This window comes from Mustelus asterias, chromosome 1 (genome assembly GCF_964213995.1).
Source record: "Mustelus asterias chromosome 1, sMusAst1.hap1.1, whole genome shotgun sequence".
Lineage (NCBI taxonomy): Eukaryota > Metazoa > Chordata > Chondrichthyes > Carcharhiniformes > Triakidae > Mustelus > Mustelus asterias.
In genome coordinates, this window is record NC_135801.1 from 77620586 (window position 1) to 77640203 (window position 19618).

The 19618-nt window shown below is 43.1% G+C and overlaps 1 protein-coding gene across 1 annotated transcript in view; it reads left to right on the plus strand.

Moving 5' to 3' along the window:
* Positions 1–19618, plus strand: part of fras1 (Fraser extracellular matrix complex subunit 1) — a 469072-nt gene that overhangs the window by 365747 nt on the left and 83707 nt on the right. Inside the window, exons 46-50 of the mRNA XM_078235603.1 lie at positions 689–868; positions 2519–2643; positions 4054–4194; positions 6927–7154; positions 8416–8529. Of these exons, the coding sequence (XP_078091729.1) occupies positions 689–868; positions 2519–2643; positions 4054–4194; positions 6927–7154; positions 8416–8529 (788 nt within the window). The remainder of the gene's footprint in view (positions 1–688; positions 869–2518; positions 2644–4053; positions 4195–6926; positions 7155–8415; positions 8530–19618) is intronic.

Sequence of the window (19618 nt, forward strand, 5' to 3'; positions counted from 1 at the left end):
CCCTAGGGATATTCCAATCTATGTTTGGGAAATTAAAATCTCCCATCACGACAACTCTGTTATTCCTACATCTCTCCAGGATCTGTTTCCCCATCTGCTCCTCAACATCTCTGTTACTATTGGGCGGCCTATAGAAAACACCCAGCAAAGTTACCGACCCCTTCCTGTTCCTAACCTCCACCCACAGAGATTCCGTAGTCAGTCCCTCCACGGCGTCCACCTTCTCTACAGCCGTGACACTATCCCTGATCAACAGTGCCACTCCCCCCCCTCTCTTGCCTCCCTCCCTGTCCTTCCTGAAACATCTAAAACCCGGCACCTGAAGCACCCAGTCCTGTCCCTGAGACATCCAAGTCTCCGTAATGGCCACCACATCACAATTCGAAGCAGCAATCCACGCTCCAAGCTCATCCACTTTATTCACTACACTCCTGGCATTAAAATAGACACATCTCAGACCTTCAGCCTGAGCACTTCCCTTCTCCCTCACTCGTCTAACCTCCCTCTTACCCTGTCTACATTCCTTATCTATTTGCGAGCTAACCTCCTCGCTCTCAGTCCCCTCATTTCGATTCCCTCCCCCCAACCTTTCTAGTTTAAAGTCTCACCAGTAGCCTTAGCCAATGTAATCATTTTATTTTTATGCATGTTCTAGTTATTAACATAAATTTGTGTTTTCATTTTGCAGAGGATAAGCTTCCACCATCTATTGTAGTTAATAAAGGCTTGGTGCTGGATGAAAACACAGTGAAAAAAATAACAACCCTTCAGCTGTCAGCTACTGACCAGGATAGTGAACCTGGTGAACTGACATACAGATTAACCAAACAACCCAAGCTGGGTCATATTGAGCATGCTGCTTCTCCAGGTAAAAAGAACAAAGATAACTTAACTCCTGGGTTATTTCTAAAAGACAGAATGTGCTAGACAAACTTAGCACGTCTGGGAGAATCTGTGGAGAGAAACAGAATTAATGTCTTGAATCCAGGTTCTACAGAATCTTCTATAGAAGGGTCAATGGACCCGAAACGTTAACTGTGTTTCTCTCTCCACAGGTGTTGCAGTTTATCCAGGATTTATTCATAGAATCATAGAATCCCTACAGTACAGAAGGAGATCATTCAGTCCATCCAGACTACACCAACAACAATCCCACCCAGGCCCTATCCCATGTATTTACCCTGCTAGATCCCTGAGACTAAGGGGCAATTTAGCATGGCCAATTGTTTTTATTCAAATAACAGGACAAGTTTTAATTTTGTGATAATGATGCAGCCTGGAAGTCTGCTTGCAATCTTTAAATTGAGTGAAAGTGCATCCATGATTTAAGTTGGAAACTGAACAAGGAACCCTGGATTTAACTAAGATGATCCACAAGGTGGCATCTCTATATTTAAAACCTTTAACTTGCCTGTTTCCTTCCTTCTCTGGTGCTCACATTCCTTTGGAAGTGAGGGAGCAATTGACATCAAGCTTCAATAAACTGCTATGACCCAGTAATGTTTAAGTGAATGAGCACATGAATATTTTAACCACAGCTTCTTTTAATTCTATGAGGGTTAAGTGAGTAATTCAGTTGTGTTTTTTCGGAGTGATATTCACGGTAGCACAGTGGTTAGCACTGCTGCTTCACAGCTCCAGGGACCTGGGTTCGATTCCCGGCTTGGGTCACTGTCTGTGTGGAGTTTGCACATTCTCCTCGTGTCTGCGTGGGTTTCCTCCGGGTGCTCCGGTTTCCTCCCACAGTCCAAAGATGTGCGGGTTAGGTTGATTGGCCATGCTAAAAATTGCCCTTAGTGTCCTGAGATGCGTAGGTTGGAGGGATTAGTGGGTAGATATGGGGGTAGGGCCTGGGTGGGATTGTGGTCGGTGCAGACTCGATGGGCCGAATGGCCTCTTTCTGTACTGTAGGGTTTCTATGATTTCTATGATATCGTCTCCAATACAACGTCTAGAATGCTGATCATGTAATAATTTCAGTGATGATTCGCAAAAATTGGCATTTTCAGAATTTTTTTTCATTTAGTTTTGTGGTTCTGAAACAGAAATAATTCATTTATGGTTTGTCTTTCTCTCCCTAATTGTAACTTTGTTATAGCTTTAGTCACTCTGCAACCTTCAATGTGTAAGTTACATCAAAGTGTAAGTAATTTTTAGAGGACAGATTGTAAAGTAGATGTTCAATAATAAACCAAAAGCAGAAATATCTATTTATGCTAACGAGTAATAAACAAAGAGGGCTCTGTGTGGTCCATGTTGGGGACTGTGCCAGGTCTAAACTACTAAACTTGTTGCTGAAACTAATAACGTAAGGGAAGATATAGTCCAGCTCCAACGTATCGTTCACACAGTCTCATTCAAATCAGCTGAAACTTGTGCACAATCCTTGTGGTTAATGGGACAACAGTTAGATTGGAAAATCTGATAAAATATTCCAAAATTGTCTTTCTTCTTATTTATACCAGTCGTCCTATAATGTTCTGCATGCATTTTATTCCTGTTTCATTCACTCCAAAAGGAACAAAGGTTAGCTATTTTACTCAGGCTGACCTTGCTGCCCGAAGCATTCAGTACGTCCACACGAGTGAGGAAGAGAAACATTCTGATGATTTCACCTTTTCAGTGTCCGATGGTGTCAATGAGGTACAGTAAACATTAACATTTATGGGCGCAATTAAACTACCCGTGTCATGTTGTGACTGAGGATCTGCATTCTAAAATGCTCCATATGTATAACACAATGTCGCAAAGCATCATGTTTGAAGGAGGATGGCAAGCTGGTGAGAAAAATGGATAGCAGCATGGATTAGGATGGAGGAACCAAAGAGTAAGTCTTTGAGACTTGTGCCTTTGAAAGCAGATAGGCAAATGACAAGTTGCAGGTCTTCCTGTGCACTGCAGGTGAAAATGAATCCACCAGTGGTGGCCTGGTATTAGAGGAGCGACAGCGGATGCCTACAAAGATGTAAAGTTAAAGCGATCACAATGGTTGGGTTGGATTAAATAAGGTCATGGAGGGATTTGAGAACTCAGAACAGATGTGGGGTAGTAAGCTTAGCTTGTACTTGTATATTACATCATAGACAGTACCTCCTGACTGCTCCTGAGTTGACAACTGAGAGCTTGATGGAGTCAAGACTCGAGATAAAGTCACCTCCATTTATGGCAAATAGATCAGTGGTGATTTTGCATCAAGACATTGATGGAACCTTGTGAAGGTGTAGAGGTTCTTTGTTGCTGTCGCTGGTAGGTCTGGCATGCCTCACATATAGAGAGTCATAGAGGTTTTACAGCATGGAAACAGACCCTTCGGCCCAACTTGTCCATGCCGCCCTTTTTTGTTTAAAACCCCTAAACGAATCCCAATTGCCTGCATTTGGCCCATATCCCTTTATACACATCGTACCCATGTAACTATCTATAGACATTTTCACTTACTCTTCAATGCCACTGGTAATCCTTGACCAATAGATCATATGGGTTGCCGGCTTGGCTCTCCAACCATCCCTCTGAAAATCTAATCGTGTTACTGAGATGTCGAGAACTAGTGAAGCCTTCCAACTGCGTGATTTTCCGGGCCTGTGTACAATCCCCCATATAGGTGATTGAATCTTCCCCAGTTGGTATCAGCTGAACTCTAATGTAAAGCTCTTTTTAGTAAAATCAGGCAAGAGGTGCTGGAGCAAGCAATAGCCATTACCTCAGGTATTTATATTTCCAGTGTGATTAAATTATGATTGTATAATGAGTGAGAAATATCAGACATTTTTTGAATAAAATGCAATACTTCAGTATACTTTAATGCAGAAGGCCATAGTTGCAAATGTTTATGAATAATTTGATATATTTCTAAAAGCCAGCTCATAAATGTAATTCATGGCAATGTTTAACTTTTACCTGTAAAGCTAACTGAGTGCCAATATTAATCTTTGTTACTTTATTCTGTGACAACTCTTTAAGTATATAAAACTATGATGGTTGCAATTTTTATGCTGCTTAAAGTTACTGAAATTCTTGACTAAGTAGTGCATTGTCTTTTCTTTGTTAAATTAGGTGACTCAAACATTTTACATTACTCTTCGTCCTGTGGATGATGCACTGCCGGTGGTACAGATCCCGGGAATGCGAGTGCAAGAGGGAGTGCGAAAAACTATCACTGAATTTGAACTAAAAGCCATTGATGCAGACAGTGAAGTGAGTTTTCAGTATTTTCTCATTGTTGACGTGTACTTGCTATGTTTCCAGTTCCACTTCTGCTCACCACTTTTTTCACGGAGCAGAATATTTTTGTTCCTTCTGCAACAAGAACTTCCGTTTATATAGCAACCTGAACACTGCAAAACATCCCAGATGTATCCCAGTTATGGTATCAAACGATATAGAACATAGAACAGTACAGCACAGAACAGGCCCTTCGGCCCACGATGTTGTGCCGAGCTTTATCTGAAACCAAGATCAAACTATCCCACTCCCTATCATCCTGGTGTGCTCCATGTGCCTATCCAATAACCGCTTAAATGTTCCTAAAGTGTCTTACTCCACTATCACTGCAGGCAGTCCATTCCACACCCCAACCACTCTCTGCGTAAAGAACCTACCTCTGATATCCTTCCTATATCTCCCACCATGAACCCTATAGTTATGCCCCCTTGTAATAGCTCCATCCACCCGAGGAAATAGTCTTTGAACGTTCACTCTATCTATCCCCTTCATCATTTTATAAACCTCTATTAAGTCTCCCCTCAGCCTCCTCCGCTCCAGAGAGAACAGCCCTAGCTCCCTCAACCTTTCCTCATAAGACCTACCCTCCAAACCAGGCAGCATCCTGGTAAATCTCCTCTGCACTCTTTCCAGCGCTTCCACATCCTTCTTATAGTGAGGTGACCAGAACTGCACACAATACTCCAAATGTGGTCTCACCAAGGTCCTGTACAGTTGCAGCATAACCCCACGGCTCTTAAACTCCAACCCCCTGTTAATAAAAGCTAACACACTATAGGCCTTCTTCACAGCTCTATCCACTTGAGTGGCAACCTTTAGAGATCTGTGGATATGGACCCCAAGATCTCTCTGTTCCTCCACAGTCTTCAGAACCCTACCTTTGACCCTGTAATCCACATTTAAATTAGTCCTACCAAAATGAATCACCTCACATTTATCAGGGTTAAACTCCATTTGCCATTTTTCAGCCCAGCTTTGCATCCTATCTATGTCTCTTTGCAGCCTACAACAGCCCTCCACCTCATCCACTACTCCACCAATCTTGGTGTCATCAGCAAATTTACTGATCCACCCTTCAGCCCCCTCCTCTAAGTCATTAATAAAAATCACAAAGAGCAGATATATGACACTGAACCACGTAACTATTAGAGCAGATGACCGAAAACTTAGTCAAAGGCATATTTTAAGGGATGCCTTAACAGAGGAAAGAGAAGTAAGCAGGCAGATTGGTTTAGGCAGGTTTTCTAGAGTTTAGGGCCTTGACAGCTGAAGCCATGACTGCTTCTGGTAGAATGGTTAAGATTGGGGTGTTCAGAAAGCTAGAATTGGAACAGTGCAGATAGCTCAGTGGGTTGTGGGGCTGGAGGAGTTTACAGTGATGGGAAAGAGTGAGGTCCAGATTGGGTATGAAAATAAAGATGATAATTTTAAAAATGAGGTGTTATTTAACCAGAAGCCAGCATAGATCAGCGAACATAGGGGCAATGGGTGACTGGGACATGATGCCAATTAGGATGCAGGCAGAAGAGATTTGGATGCCCTCATGATACAGAGGATAGAACATGGGAGGCTAGTCAGAGTGAGTCTTTCAACAGCAGAGGAGCTGAGGTAAAGGCTGAGTCAGACAATTCTATGGAGATGGAAATAGGTGGGCTTAGTAATGATGCAGATATGTGGTTAGAAGCTCATCTTGGGAATGAAGCATGATGCCAAGTTCGCTAACGGTCTGGTTCAACCACAAACAATGGTCAGAGACAGGGTTGCCAGTGGTTTGGGACTGGAGTTTGTCATGGGGACTCAAGACAATGGTGTTGGTTTTCTCAAATTTTAATTGCAGCAAATTTTGTACTAGAGGACAAACAAGCAGCCTGACAGTTTAGAGAGGTGGAAAAATCTAGAGAGGTGGTGGGAGAGAGGGAGCTGAGTGTCATCAGTATTCATGTGAAAATATGTGAGTGTAGTCCCACCCAACTGGACAACAACCAGCATGTAACCGATAGCAATTAATGATGAATGGAAGAGAATTTGATTTGCAGTTTTATCTTTTGTGCTTTTGAGACTGCAGTAATACAATAATGGTAAAATTAAACAGAATAGAATGCACTGAAATTTGAAAGTGAAATTTCTGTTCAATCATCGTCAGTAAGGGACAATCTCACTTTGAATGTTTTTCTATAGTCAATTGTACGCGGTTCTTCATTAAATGCAAGCAGAATAATTATTTTTCTTTTCATTATATCACCAGCTCAATATTTAATCACACTTTCCTAACTGTTTCTTTGTTTTGTATTGAAGACATTATTAATTTATCTTGCTCTGAAAATTGCATCACTTCCAAGTGGACAGTAACTTGGCAAAGCAAATAGTCCTCCTTTTATAGAACACAATTGATTTCCATTCCGTTTACATTAATGGAACAAAATTAGAGAAGGTGCTAAAAGAAAAAGAAATAAAAGGACAAACCTGCTTTTGTACAGCACCTTTCATGACCTTGGGATGCCCTGAAGCACTTTCGACTAATGAAGTACTCTTTTGGAGTTTAGTTACTGTTGAAACGGGGCAGGCAAATTCACTTCACTGGCTTACCACTCAAGCTGTGAAACTACAAATTGCCCCTCATGTTAAAGCTAATGTGATACTTTGAATTAATGAGAATGAATTGTAATCTGAGTACCTAATTATTGCTATAAACTCTAACATTACAGGCTGAATCGTTGACATTTACCATTGTGCAACCACCACGCCATGGCACAATTGAACGTACTAATAATGGTCACCACTATCGACAGACCAACACATTTACAATGGATGACATTTATCAGAACCACATCAGCTACAATCATGATGGTAGTAATTCTCTCAAAGATCGCTTTTCTTTCTCTGTGTCTGATGGGACAAATCCTTTCTTCATTGTTGAAGAAGCAGGGAAGGAGGTAAGTTCTTGTCATAAAGGATTAGTTTAATGAAGCAGGTGTTACTTTGTTAAAAGGAAAGAGTGCAGAAACCTCAGTTCTGGCATTGAGAAATAGAACTTCTGGTATTTTTTTCTTCTTTTAATTTCCCTGGTGTGTGAGGCTGCCTGCCAAGGGAGTAAAACTCAAGCTGTAGTGGAAAATGGCAAATTGACAGCCTTTCTACACCAATCTGATTTTCCATTCCATTATCTGTAGTCGAAAAGAAATTTGGAAGGCTGCCCAGCCGGTCACAGATCCTCTGTCACCTATTCTGTACTCCCAAGTTGAATTTCACTCCCAGAGTATTGGCGGTGTTCAAAGTTAGTGAGTGGCACAGGTGAGGACCCTGTACCCCTGCCCCTGTGCACGCGCCTGTCCCTGCACACTTCCAGCAGAGATGAATGGAAAGTGATTTTTCACCTGAATACTCTGAGAAATTTCAGGGCGTTTGTAAAACCTTTACTATTCCGACAGTTGAGAGCAGTTAATGGAATAAAGACTGGGAATTGAAGTTGGGAGGCAGCAACCAACATTTTTCCACATGCATCTCAGTTACACTCAATTTTTAAATTATTGATGTTGCTATAAGTTCAAAGTTGACACTAGATTTTAGAATGTCGTCTCTGGTGTGTTTTTTAAAATGTATTTAGCATGTACATAGTCACAGAGCTAAGCAAAAGCTTGGCAGATTTAGGGGTGGATAGTGAGGATGGGCTTGGGGCGATCATTGGTCCCTCATGATGGTGTCTCGGGGAGTGTCAACTGGAGCCTCAGAACATCCTGTCAGTCTGTCTGTCTCTCAGCTGAGGGCATCAAACAAGACAAATGATAGGAGTATAGGCAATAAAGGTGGGAGATATGATCTGACTCATTTATAAGAAGTGTATGTTTTTAAAAAGTTGAATGGTGAGGGCAACAAGAACTCTACATAACAGCTGCCTCCAAAATGTCTTGCCGTTTCCTGGGTCAGGGTTCATCTGGTATGCATGCCGAGCTCCCCAATGGAATTCCCCCACCAATCCCAGTGCCTATTTTGAATGGGCCCATGCTGGGGAATCTTGGGCTAGCCGTCAGACAAGCATTCTGATGCCATCGAGGCAAGAGAGAGAGGGAGCGAGGTGGTGAGAGTAGGAACTGCAAAGCTGGTTAATATCCCTGCAATGTGACTTATAACACAATTGTACAATATGGAGTTGCTGCTCACTAAATACATCACCTTGTTCTGATCATTTGAAACCAGATTGTGACAGCTGCTCCCCAGAAGTTTAAAATTGATATTCTGCCTGTGGATGATGGGACACCAAGAATTGTTACCAACCTGGGACTGCAGTGGCTGGAGTACATGGATAATAAAGTAATTCAATTTTCAGCACAAACATAATGATTAAAAGTTTTATTTGACAACTAATCATAGTGCTTTGCATTACTAATTTTGCAATTTATGTTAGTTGGATGCAATATTTAAATAGTAAAATAATCAGCTGATTTCTGGTGCTGTAAAAGAGTAACTGGACAGAGTTTGTTTCATTAGATTAGAGAAAACAAGTAATTTTTCTTCAATAACTGTATTTTCTTTGGTCCAGCACCAAAATTGGTGCATTTGCTACAGAAACTTAAGTTAATGTTTACAATGAAAACCTAGTTCTGCCTTTTGACAACAATACGAACATATGAAAGCATGGGACAAGAAAGAGCATCTAGTCCATCCAACCCATTTCTTCCTCTGGGCCTTCCCATTGAGGATCTTAAGTGAGCAATTAATGCCCACATAAGGACCTCATTTCCCCACCACTGGTAATTAACCCAGCGATAGACAGGGGAGTTGCCATGTGGGGAGCATGACAAGCAAATTAAGGCATGTTTGCCTGTAGGCAGGGAGGGGGTGGGGTGAGTTCTCTGCTCAAAGGGGACTCAGTGCCTGATTGAAGCCAGCAACTGGAAGTGGAGGGCCACTGGGAGACGCTCCTTCCTTTGCTGTCCATGTCCCTGAACAACCCCTCGCACATGACCTCCTTCCCGCCATCACAAACTTGTGTTTGAGTCCATGGGCAACCCAAAGTTTAAGGTGGTGTGGTACTGACAGCAGCCATCATACCCCTGGTTGTACTCTTGAGTACAGAAGAGCTGTCGGCCTTTGTCTGGCCAGCATCTCTCTGAAGGCAGAACTTCAGCACCCGGGGTCCTTGGTCCCAGGGGAAGATATGCCTTTGGCCTGTTAAGTGCTTGAATGGCACAAGTTATAGTTGACCTTGCAGAGGCACAACATGGGTCTCGCTGGCTCTCCAGCTGGCAGCCAAGACCCCCACCACCTCCACAAGATTCCACCCATTTGTTTTTAAATCCACACATTAAATTCTTTGTTATACAGAGAGTGCTGTCAACTAATATATATCAGCTGAACTAGTAGTATTATATTTTGAATGTGCTGTAATTAGCAGTATTACGAAAAAAAACAATTTTCAATAAGGCAGAAATCAAATTGTATGAAGAGGCTTGGTTTAGCTTTGCTAATTTCAGCACAGTTTACAACCAAAGATTTCTGGAGGTGGGCGAATCTCACTTTTCCTGATGAAAGTCTTTAAGTTTTAGTGAGTGTTAACATATTGCAAAGATCCTCCTGCTAATGTTAAAGTTAAAGTTTATTTATTAGTCACAAGTTGGCTTACATTCACACTGCAATGAAGTTACTGTGAAAATCCCCGAGTCACCATACTCCGGCACCTGTTCGGGTACACTGAGGGAGAATGTAGCATGGCTAATTCACCTAACGTGCATGTCTTTGGACTGTGGAAGGAAACAGGAGCACCCGGAGGAAACCCACGCAGGCACGAGGAGAACGTGTAGACTCCACACAGACAGTGACCCAAGCTGGGAATTGAATCTGGGGCACTGATGCTGTGGGGCAGCAGTGCTAACCACTGTGCCACTGTTTGTGGGGATGCTGGCGTTGGACTGGGGTGGGCACAGTAAGTCTCACAACAGCAGGTTAAAGTCCAACAGGTTTATTTGGTACCACGAGTGCTGCTCCTTAATCAAGTGAGTGGAGAGTTGAGTTCATAAACAGGGCATATATAGACAAAGACTCAATTGCAAGATAATGGTTGGAATGCGAGTTTTTACAGGTAATCAAGTCTTTACAGGTACAGACAATGCAAGTGGAGAGAGGGTTAAGCACAGGTTAAAGAGGTGCGAATTGTCTCAAGCCAGGACAGTTAGTAGGATTTTGCAAGCCCAGGCCAAATGGTGGGGGTTACACGTAGTGTGACATGAACCCAAGATCCCGGTTGAGGCCGTCCTCATGCGTGTGGAACTTGGCTATCAGTTTCTGCTCGGCGATGCGTTATCATGTGTCTTGAAGGCAGCCTTGGAGAACGCTTACCCGAAGATCGGGTATGGTACATCAGTGAGACCATGCAGACACTACAACAACGGATGAATGGATATCACTCGACAATCACCAGGCATTCAGCCTCCAATCTTTGGATAAGCTTTCTCCAAGGTGGCCTTCAAGACACACGACAATGCAGAATCGCCAAGCAGAAACTGATAGCCAAGTTCCGCACGCATGGGGAAGGCCTCAACCAGGATCTTGGATTCATGTCACACGACGTGTAACCCCCACCATTTGGCCTTCGCTTGCAAAATCCTACTAACTGTCCTGGCTTGAATAATTCATACCTCTTTAACCTGTACTTAAACCTCTCGCCACTCGCATTGTCTGTACCTAATTACCTGAAAAGACTTGCATTCCAAACATTGTCTTCCAATTGAGCCCTTGTCTCTATATGCCCTGTTTGTGAACCACCTCTCCACTCACCTAGTGAAGGAGCAGCACTCCGAAAGCTCGTGATACCAAATAAACCTGTTGAATTTTAACCTGCTGTTGTGAGACTTCTTGATGTTACCTACGAGAGTGTCTTATCATTTGTGTAGAGCCACTGATCTCTGGTAAATGGTTTTTCTGATATGGCAGTTCACAACTCAATTTCTCTAGACTTGTTTGTTATTTTGTATTTATCTCACGTTCGCTGTCGACCTCGTTTTCTTTTATTCATTCATGGGACATGGGCGTTGCTGGCTGGCCAGCATTTATTGGCCACCCCTAGTTGCCCTTGAGAAGGTGGTGGTGAGGCGCCTTCTTGAATCACTGCAGTCCATGTGCTGTGGGTCGACCCACAATGCTGTTAGGGAGGGAATTCCAGGATTTTGACCCAGTGACTGAGAAGGAATGGCGATATATTTCCAAGTCAGGACCGTGAGTGGCTTGGAGGGGAACTTGCAGGTGGTGGTGTTCCCATTTATCTTCTGCCCTTGTCCTTCTAGATGGAAGTGGTCGTGGGTTTGGAAGGTGCTGTCTAAGGTGAATTGCTGCAGTGCATCTTGTAGGTAGACACACTGCTGCTACTGAGCATTGATGGTGGAGGGAGTGGATGTTTGTAGATGTGGTATCAATCAAGCGGGCTGCTTTGTCCTGGATGGTGTCAAGCTTCTTGAGTGTTCTAGGAACTGCACCCATCCAGGCAAGTGGGGAGTATTCCATTACACTCTTGACTTGTGCCTTGTAGATGTTGGATAGGCTTTGGGGAGTCAGGAGGTGAGTTACTCGCTGCAGTATTCCTAGCCTCTGACCTGCCCTTGTAGCCACTGTGTTTATGTGGCGAGTCCAGTTGAGTTTCTGGTCAATGGTAACCCCAAGGATGTTGACAGTGGGAGATTCAGTGATGGTAATACCATTGAATGTCAAGGGGTAGTGATTAGATTGTCTCTTATTGGTGATGATCATTGCCTGACATTTGTGTGGTGCAAATGTTATTTGCCACTTGTCAGCCCAAACCTGGATATTGTCCAGATCTTGTTGCATTTGAAAATGGACTGCTTCAGTATTTGAGGAGTTGCGAATGGTGCTGAACATTGTGAGGTCATCGGCAAACATCCCCACTTCTGACCTTATGATGGAGGGAAGGTCGTTGATGAAGCAGCTGAAGATGGTTGGGCCTAGGACACTACCCTGAGGGACTCCTGCAGAGATGTCCTGGAGCTGAGATGATTGATCCTCCACAACCATAACCATCTTCCCATCTACCAGGGATGACTCCGACCAGCAGAGAGTTTGCCCCGATACCCATTGATTCCAGTTTTGCTGGGGCTCCTTGATGCCACACTTGGTCAAATGCGGTCTTGATGTCAGAGGGCAGTTGAGAGTCAACTACATTGTTGTGGTTCTGGAGTCACAGGTAAGGACAGCAGATTCGCTTTTGTAAAGGACATTAGTGAACCAGATGGATTTTTCCGACTATCGACAATGTTTTCATGGTCATCAGTAGACTCTAATTCCAAATATTTTTTCTTGAATTCAAATTCCACCATCTGCAGTGGTGGGTTTCAAACCCGGGTCGCCAAGACATTAGCTGAGTTTCTGGATTAATAGTCTAGCGATAAAACCAGTAGGCCACCGCCTTCCCAATTAACTTCCCAGTTCCTAACAATGTAAGGTATAGGAGCTGGAGTCGCCATTTGGCCCTTCGAGCCTCTTTCTAAGTCAATAGGTTCATGGCTGATCTTCTACCTCAACTCCATCTTACCACTTTATTCCTATATCATTTATTTCTCTTAGTGTCCAAAAAAGTATTGATCTATGTCTTGGAATATAGTGAATGACTAAGCATCCACAGCTCTCTGTGATGCAATATTAGCATTTTAAGAGAAATTGGATAAATACTGGGAAAAATTGCAGGGATTATCGGGTAACAGTCGGGTAGTAAACTAATTGGATTGCTTTTTGAAAGAACTTGCACACACTCAATGGCCTCCTTCCATGTTGTACTATTCTATAGTGTTAGAAACCTCTTCTTTTGATCTGATATTACCATTAATTCCTCTTGTTAGCCATAGTTGGATCACTTTTTTGTGAGGTTTTTGTGCATTAGATGAATACACATTTACTGCAAGTTGTGGCCCAAATCTTCATTTGTCAGAATCATCGGAGACTGGATGTATGACCCAAGATGTGTGTCGGATCCTGCGAAGGTGCTAATACACTGACTCCATGGGAGTTACCCAGGATTCTTCAACTTTGGATGAACGACATCCCTGTTCCCCTAACAAATGTCCTCGACTCTGAGTGAAAGTCAGAGACTTAGGACTGCTCCATGGGACTTAACCTGGATAATTACCCAGGAAATGATAGACATAAGAAAACTGAATGCAACTCCTGGATAACTCCAGAACTGACTCCCGCAATTAGTCACACGACAGCCATGCTCCCGATGTGACGCCATGCTCCCGATGTGACCCAATGTCCCCTCCCAACCATATCTGACTACCCTCCACCACCCAACTACTGACCCAACTGTCCTTGACCTGACTCAACCCCTCCCGACCTGACCCAACGACCCACCCCTACCACACCTGACTAACCCCATCACCCAACCATTGACCCAAATATCCCTCCACGACCTGACCAGACTACTCCTCTTGACCAAACCTGAGTATAACTCACCCAACCTGACCTGACTGCTCCTAAACCACCTATCCATTCTCTCACCTACCCAGCTATCCACTTCACTCACCTGTCATTCCACTCAATCGACCCGTTCATTCATTCATTCATTCACTCACGCACTCATTTGCCAACATTCAAACTGGACATTTAAACTCATCATAAGACAGTGCCTTAAAAAGGCTTGTCCTGCCTTCCCTCCGACTCGATAGTGCTGTGACAGAGCTCTCGGAGGGCCGCAGCCTTTTACATTTCTGGTAAAACCAGTCTCAGAAGATGTGGAATGAAATGTGGAAAAGCGTCGATGTGAGACAAATTTCAAGCAGAGCAGCAATTCAGTGACGCTTGGCGCTCTTTGGAAGATCCGGGTCCATGTATTAATTCTATAAATGTTGGCCATTTCATATTTACCATTGTATTTTTAATGTACTTTCCCAATGTAACTTAGTCAATTTGCCCCTCATATCTATATAGTTTGCTTTGTTTAGTGATGAGCATAGATAGACCTCTTGGTTCACCAAGTGCCAATTTACTGAGTAACTGTTGAATGTATACTTATAGGTGAGTGAAATTTCAAGTTATTGATGAGTAAAAAGATGTGTGTAAGGACCAAAGATAAATAAGGAATTTTTCTATGCAAGGCTTGGAAAAATATAATCATATTTGGACTTCATTACAGGATCTGGCAGCTGCAGTTTACTATTCCATCCAAATATGTCATTTTGCAGCTGAAAATTGTTTCTGAATGTTGTCACTGCCCTGTCCATTTCTCAATATGTGGAGATGCCGGCGTTGGACTGGGGTAAACACAGTAAGAATTTTAACAACACCAGGTTAAAGTCCAACAGGTTTATTTGGGAGCAAAAGCCACACAAGCTTTCGGAGCTCCAAGCCCCTTCTTCAGGTGAGTGGAAATTCTGTTCACAAACGGCATATAAAGACAGAGACTCAATTTACATGAATAATGGTTGGAATGCGAATACTTACAGCTAATCAAGTCTTTAAGAAACAAAACAATGTGAGTGGAGAGAGCATCAAGACAGGCTAAAAAGATGTGTATTGTCTCCAGACAAGACAGCCAGTGAAACTCTGCTGTCTGGCTGTCTTGTCTGGAGACAATACACATCTTTTTAGCCTGTCTTGATGCTCTCTCCACTCACATTGGTTTGTTTCTTAAAGACTTGATTAGCTGTAAGTATTCGCATTCCAACCATTGTTCATGTAAATTGAGTTTGTGCCTTTATATGCTCTGTTTGTGAACAGAATTTCCACTCACCTGAAGAAGGGGCTTGGAGCTCCGAAAGCTTGTGTGGCTTTTGCTACCAAATAAACCTGTTGGACTTTAACCTGGTGTTGTTAAACTTCTTACTGTGTTTACCCCAGTCCAACGCCGGCATCTCCACAACATTACAGAGATCCAGTTAATTTATCAGGATAAGTTTTAATTTGATCATCAAATTATGTAATTATATACATAAAAGGGAACAGTGTCTGAAAGTATACAAGCAGTTGAAGGGAGGAGTGGGAGTCTGGACCCTTTAGTGAGCCAGAAGCAGTATTGGGAGTGCAAAAGGAACCATTTGACTGCAACAACAGTAAAGCTGACGATCTGCTTCAAAGCGCCATCCAGTGGCCATAGTCTGTAATTGCACTGTGGTATCAAAATAGGAAGAATGAATAGGAAATGAAGGGGTAGGAATTTTTAATGACAAAAGTTGAAGAGAAAGTTTAGCTAAAAAAGTGGCAAGACAATAGGAATTTAGGTAGTGCACATCCATCACCATCTTCGGTCATTCTCAATTTTAATCAAAATATAATTATTCCCACATTTATTCTAATCCATCCAAATAGATTGAATTTCTGTCTGATTGGCTGATTACAATATGCGATTTTCTCACAACACTGATTTCCAATTTCTGTAGAGCTGCAGCAGATTAAGTAAGCTTTAGAAAAACTTAAAAACAAATTAATAGTTCCAATAAACCTAAGACAGTTTAAAAAATTTTAAGCATAGATTTTTACAGTCTGTGTAATTTATGCCTTCTATATAACAACAGCAACTTGCATTCATATAGTATCTTGAAAGTAGCAAAATATTGTAAGGTGCTTCACAGGAGTATGATCAAATTAAATTGGTCCCTGAGCCACATAAGGATGTATTAGGGCAGCTTTGTTACCAGGTTATTTTTAAGCAGTATTTTAATGATGGAAAGACTGGTGACGAGGCGTAAAGATGGAGGATGGAATTTTCTGGCCCTTCCAGCCGATGGAATCTTCCGGTCCTGCTGAAGTCGACCTGTTGTGGCGGTTCCCCAGCAGTGGGGCAGGCGTGCCATGCAAAAAGATCCCACCAGCAGTCAATGGCTCGCCGTATCCACCACTGGGGTGGGAGGGGGTGGAAATCCCAGTCGCAGGGAGGGAAATCCCAGAACACAAGCCTGAGGGAGCTGAAAGTGCAGCCACCATTGGTGGTGTGATTTTAAAATAAGGATGCACAACAGGTCAGGGGTTAGAGCAGTGCAGAATCTTGAAGGGTTTTCGGCTTGAGGAGATTACATAGATATGGAGGGAGCAAGGCCATTTAGAACAAAGATAAGAATTCTAAAATTGAGACATCGCTTAAGTGAGAATCAGTCCATTTATGCCTCCTTCTTGAATGGACATGTTCTTAAATAATCTATTTCAGCTCCTTCTGTCCAAGAAAATACCAGTCTTGCTGTCCCCAGCTTGTTAATTCACCTGTCGAATCAAATAATCCGAGGGTTCTGATCTGCAGTCAGATTTCTAAATAACTCAGTGCTCATTTAAAAGCATCAAACTCCTACATTCTATTTCATATAACAATGATTTTCGTTTCATGTGAAAATAACATTTGTTAACCCTGCCTGAACCAATGTTTAATTCCATATAAATAAATGGGAAATCATAAATAAAAACCTATAAATAAAGAATAACTAAAAACTATAAATACATATGAATTCAGATAGAAAAACAGATTTTCTGCACGTTTGTTTTTTTGGAAAATAATACCATCTGTAATAAAACAAATTTGAATAAGTTTGGTGCATCAATTAAATTTGTATTTAAAACCAAGATTCACAGAGATTGAGGCCTGGATTTTCCTGAAGTTATGCTGACTCTTGAGGTATTTAAAAATGACGATCTGGACCCGATTCCTGGATTCCCATCCCTTTTCATGCCACCAGCTAGTGAATCCACACCCTGCACTCCCAAGCTGGCGGGTTCCATTGTAGGAATAGGCATCTCAGACACACCCTGCCAGCAAATGTCCGTGAGGGCAAGTCAGATTCTCCATGACCTGTTACTCATGGGCCCTGAGAGGAATTGTGAACCATAGTTTGGATTTGGAAACCTTCAGAAAGTTTGTTTAAATAGTCTTGCCCATGCCCCCTCCATGGCAACATGTCACCGTCTTGCTACTTCCATGCCTTCCATGATTTGTATTCCATCTCCCATCCAGTGCTTGTTGGTTCTGATACATCGTGCATACTGGGTGAGTGGATGTGGAAGGGGCATGTAAAGGGCCAGAGGGGCATGGGAGAAATGGGGTGTGCTTAGAGAAGTGACGGGAAGTCACGTGTGGAATTTTGAAAACCTAACTGGATGCTGACCCAGAGAACTGAACCGAGCCTTTGCACAGCCAACTTTTGTGGCTGCCTCTAATCTGCTTTTGGGGTTGGTGGGACTGACTCAATCCTGCACCCGCTTCCCCCAAGTGAAAATTGCATATTGATGGAATCCTTTGTATCAAGGCAATTCCACTGAGTTGGAAAATCCGAATTTTTTTTAATTGAGTGAGTAATTGTTTTATTGCCAGATGAGCCTTCTATATATATATATATATATATATATATATATCCATACATTAAAAACAAGATTCCATTTTGGGTTTTTTTAATATTCTGTGCTTGTGGTACAAAAAGATTAGTTGCTAGCAAGCCACTGCATATAAAATTTCACACTCCACTGCACTGCTGCCACTGTTGATCATAAATGTCTCAAGTCCTGTACAGCTGTGGAGTTGCATGTCAGATGACTCTTTCCAGCCTGACAGGATGTGAATTCCTAGCTTGGGGGATCATAGTCATTTATCCCAGTGGTTTGCAATCAGGGTGCAAGTGTGCAGCAGCCGCCAGCGCTCCCACACACATGCCTTTTCATCAAGCCCCAGTCATTTGGATTAAATTCCCTTCAGCCAGGATGACCAGGTCTATGAGGGCAATTCTCCCAAAAAAATTCCAAGTGTTGAATTCGCATGATAACGAGTAAATCACACTTTTTTTCAGTGGGAGTTCAGAGAAGGATCTCCCACACACTGCACTGCTGAGTGCACCAGCGTAAATCATGTAAAAATTCAGTGGGTGGGGTCTATTCCTGCTGGAGAGACTGACAGCATAGTGCTGAGCGGGCCACTGCGTATGCGCTGATCTGTCAGTGCCAAGAGTGGCAAGGCTTCCCGATCGCAGGCCAGCCCTGTGGCCCCTGCACTGCTGCCCCTCTGTCCTCCCCCCGCCCCGAACATGATCCAGCCTCGTTTCCCCCCCCCCTCCCCACTGCCTTGCAGCCCTGATCCCTGAAACTGGGGAGCTGTTGTAATCCCTGCTAGAGTGAAATACTCCTGTTGGGGGGTCGGGGGGAACGATGCAGGCCTGGAGTCTTCAATCTGGCGTGGGGTTGACAGTGCCGGACGCCCAGCGCAGATCCCGTGGATCAGGCAGCGCCTAAATCTCCTAGCCCACTGCGCTAAAAAATCAGTGCAGCGGGATGGGAAAATCGCCTCTCTATGTTTTTCTTAGTATTCCCGGAATCTCAGTTTAAGTGGTCTCCAGTTTGCTATTCAAGACCAATCTCTGCCAATTCCAATGTGATCACCTTGCACCAGCTGCATTTTTTAAAAACTCTATCCATTAAAGTCGCATGGGATCAGAGGTGAGCTGGCAAGGTGGATACAAAACTGGCTCAGTCAAAGAGCACAGCTTGCCTGGACCTGCAGAGTCTCACTGGCTGTCCTGTCTGGAGACAATACACATCTCTTTAGCCTGTCTTGATGCTCTCTCCACTCACATTGTTTGTATCTTAAAGACTTGATTAGCTGTAGGTATTCGCATTCCAACCATTATTCATGTAAATTGAGTTTGTGTCTTTATATGCCCTGTTTGTGAACAGAATTCCCACTCACCTGAAGAAGGGGCTTGGAGCTCCGAAAGCTTGTGTGGCTTTTGCTACCAAATAAACCTGTTGGACTTTAACCTGGTGTTGTTAAACTTCTTACTCAGTCAAAGAAGACAGAGGATAGCAGTGGAAGGGTGCGTTTCTGAATGGAGGGCTGTGACAAGTGGTGTTCCTCAGGGATCAGTGCTGGGACCTTTGCTGTTTGTAATATATGTAAATGATTTGGAGGAAAATGTAACTGGATTGATTAGTAAGTTTGCGGACGACACAAAGGTTGGTGGATTTGCGGATAGCGATGAGGACCATCAGAGGATACAGCAGGACATAGATCAGTTGGAGACTAGGGCGGAGAGATGGCAGATGGAGTTTAATCCGGACAAATGTGAGGTATTGCATTTTGGAAGGTCTAATACAGATAGGAAATATACAGTAAATGGCAGAACCCTTAGGAGTATTGATAGGCAAAGGGATCTGGGTGTACAGGTACACAGGTCACTGAAAGTGGCAATGCAGGTGGAGAAGGCATACGGCATGCTTGCCTTCATCGGCTGGGGTATTGAGTTTAAAAATTGGCAAGTCATGTTGACACTTTATAGAACCTTAGTGAGGCCGCACTTGGAATATAGTGTTCAATTCTGGTCGCCACACTACCAGAAGGATGTGGAAGCTTTGGAGAGGGTGCAGAAAAGATTTACCAGGATGTTGCCTGGTATGGAAGGCATTAGCTATGAGGCGAGGTTGGAGAAACTTA